General features: G+C 33.6%; 1 protein-coding gene across 2 annotated transcripts in view; it reads left to right on the top strand.

The window, feature by feature from the left end:
- LOC107745642 (uncharacterized) overlaps positions 1-1,371 on the top strand; it is a 5,347-nt gene extending 3,976 nt beyond the window's left edge. For both annotated transcript variants that reach the window (XM_016559563.1, XM_016559565.1), the window contains 2 exons: positions 622-872; positions 912-1,371. In XM_016559563.1, the coding sequence (XP_016415049.1) occupies positions 622-872; positions 912-1,165 (505 nt within the window). In that variant the 3' untranslated portion in view covers positions 1,166-1,371. The remainder of the gene's footprint in view (positions 1-621; positions 873-911) is intronic.
- Positions 1,372-1,704: the final 333 nt, after the last annotated feature.

Genomic DNA, 1,704 nt, shown 5'->3' with positions numbered 1-1,704 from the left:
AAAAAACGATCTCCCTGAGGTCAGACCTTCTATAAATCACAAATTATTTATTAAATCATTTCACAATTTATTTATAATACATAATAAAATGTTTACAAATATGAATTATTTTACAAAATTAACTTCAAATTGCATTTAAAATATGAAATAATCTCTCTAAGGTCAGATTAGTATAAATAAAAAAAATATATTTATTAAAGACAAGTATTAATTTTACAATGTATTATACTTTTTTATCATTTAAAATTACATTTTTATAAATTGCTATTGATAATCTTACAAAGTATTATATTAAAATTACATAAAAAAACCATCACCCTTAGGTCAGATCTTCTACAAATTATTAAATATAATAAATAATTATAGATAATATATTATGTATATTTTTATAATACATAATTATAATATTACAAATATGGATAATTGTACTAAATAATAAATACAAATCAAATTTGAAAATTTGAGAATAATTAATTATAAAATTATTCCTTTTAAATTTCTTACAATTTATGTAATTATAATTCAAACTATTTTTAAATTAATAGATACAAATAAAATAGTTTAAAAAGCAAAACAGTGAAAAAGGAAATATATTGACTTATTTCTTGTTTCTGTGCCCAGGGCATCATCTGCATCCAGAGAGATGGAAAGTAAAAATGACAGATTTGATGAGGATACTTTGGTTCCTCTCAACCTCTCCAGGAGAGACAGTCCTCTGAATCTGTCTACGACGACTCGATCAGACAGCGGCCTGATGAATGAGGGGATTGTGGGTACCGTAACATCACAAGAAGACCATCACTTACCTGTAGAGAACACAGCCGCGTTCGCTCTCTGTCAGCTGGCTCAGTCTGGCGCTTCAGACCATGTCTGTCATGAGCAAGAAACAATCCTTCTGACTTCAGTTCGAAGTCCAGCATCTGATGCGAGCCAACACACGGACTTCACAGAAACAGCTTCCACTGACTCTAAAACAACTGCTGATGTGAAAGCAGGTATATGTGTGGAAGGCTCCGCCCCTTCCGCTGATGCTGCAGAAGTCTCCGCCCCCTCCTCAAATATTCAGCATCAAACACAGACAAAAAGACACGGAAAACACAACATGAAGAGAAAACTGACGAGCAGCCGCAGCAAACACAACCTGAGGAAGAGAATTCACCGTTAAAGTCAGAAATCTAAAATAAAGCCAGTAAATGAGAGACTATTTTATAACCAATGGAGTTTATATGTTTCAGGGAAGATCAGCTTAACTTTCACGTGAAGCACATAATCATTTTTTAAATATTTTTTAAACACTGTTAACATGATTTTTCTCACATTGGTATGAGGTTTTCATACTTACCTGTAAAATAAACAAAATGGTGAAACTGGTCTGAAATGACTCTTTTGAATACATAAACACTTAAGATCTTAGTCATACAAACCTGCTCAAAGATCATTTAAACACAGGCCTTAACTTCAGCAATATCTGCACACGAATGCGTGTCTGTTTATGCCAGCGACGCACATCAGGTGAAGCAGGTGCATCTGAAATCTGATAAACCGTTAAAAAACTGCAGCTATACAGCAAAAAAAGCTGCAGGTTCAGACATGCGACTTCAGCAAAACCGTTAAACCTCTCTCTCTCACACACACACACACAGACACACACACACACACACTCTCTCACACACACAACACACACACACACACAATCTCTCTCTC

Source organism: Sinocyclocheilus rhinocerous, unplaced genomic scaffold, assembly GCF_001515625.1.
Source record: "Sinocyclocheilus rhinocerous isolate Xijiao unplaced genomic scaffold, SAMN03320098_v1.1 scaffold197, whole genome shotgun sequence".
Taxonomy (NCBI): Eukaryota; Metazoa; Chordata; class Actinopteri; order Cypriniformes; family Cyprinidae; genus Sinocyclocheilus; species Sinocyclocheilus rhinocerous.
Note: the sequence above shows the minus strand (reverse complement) of the source record. Positions and strands in the feature narration are given on the sequence as shown.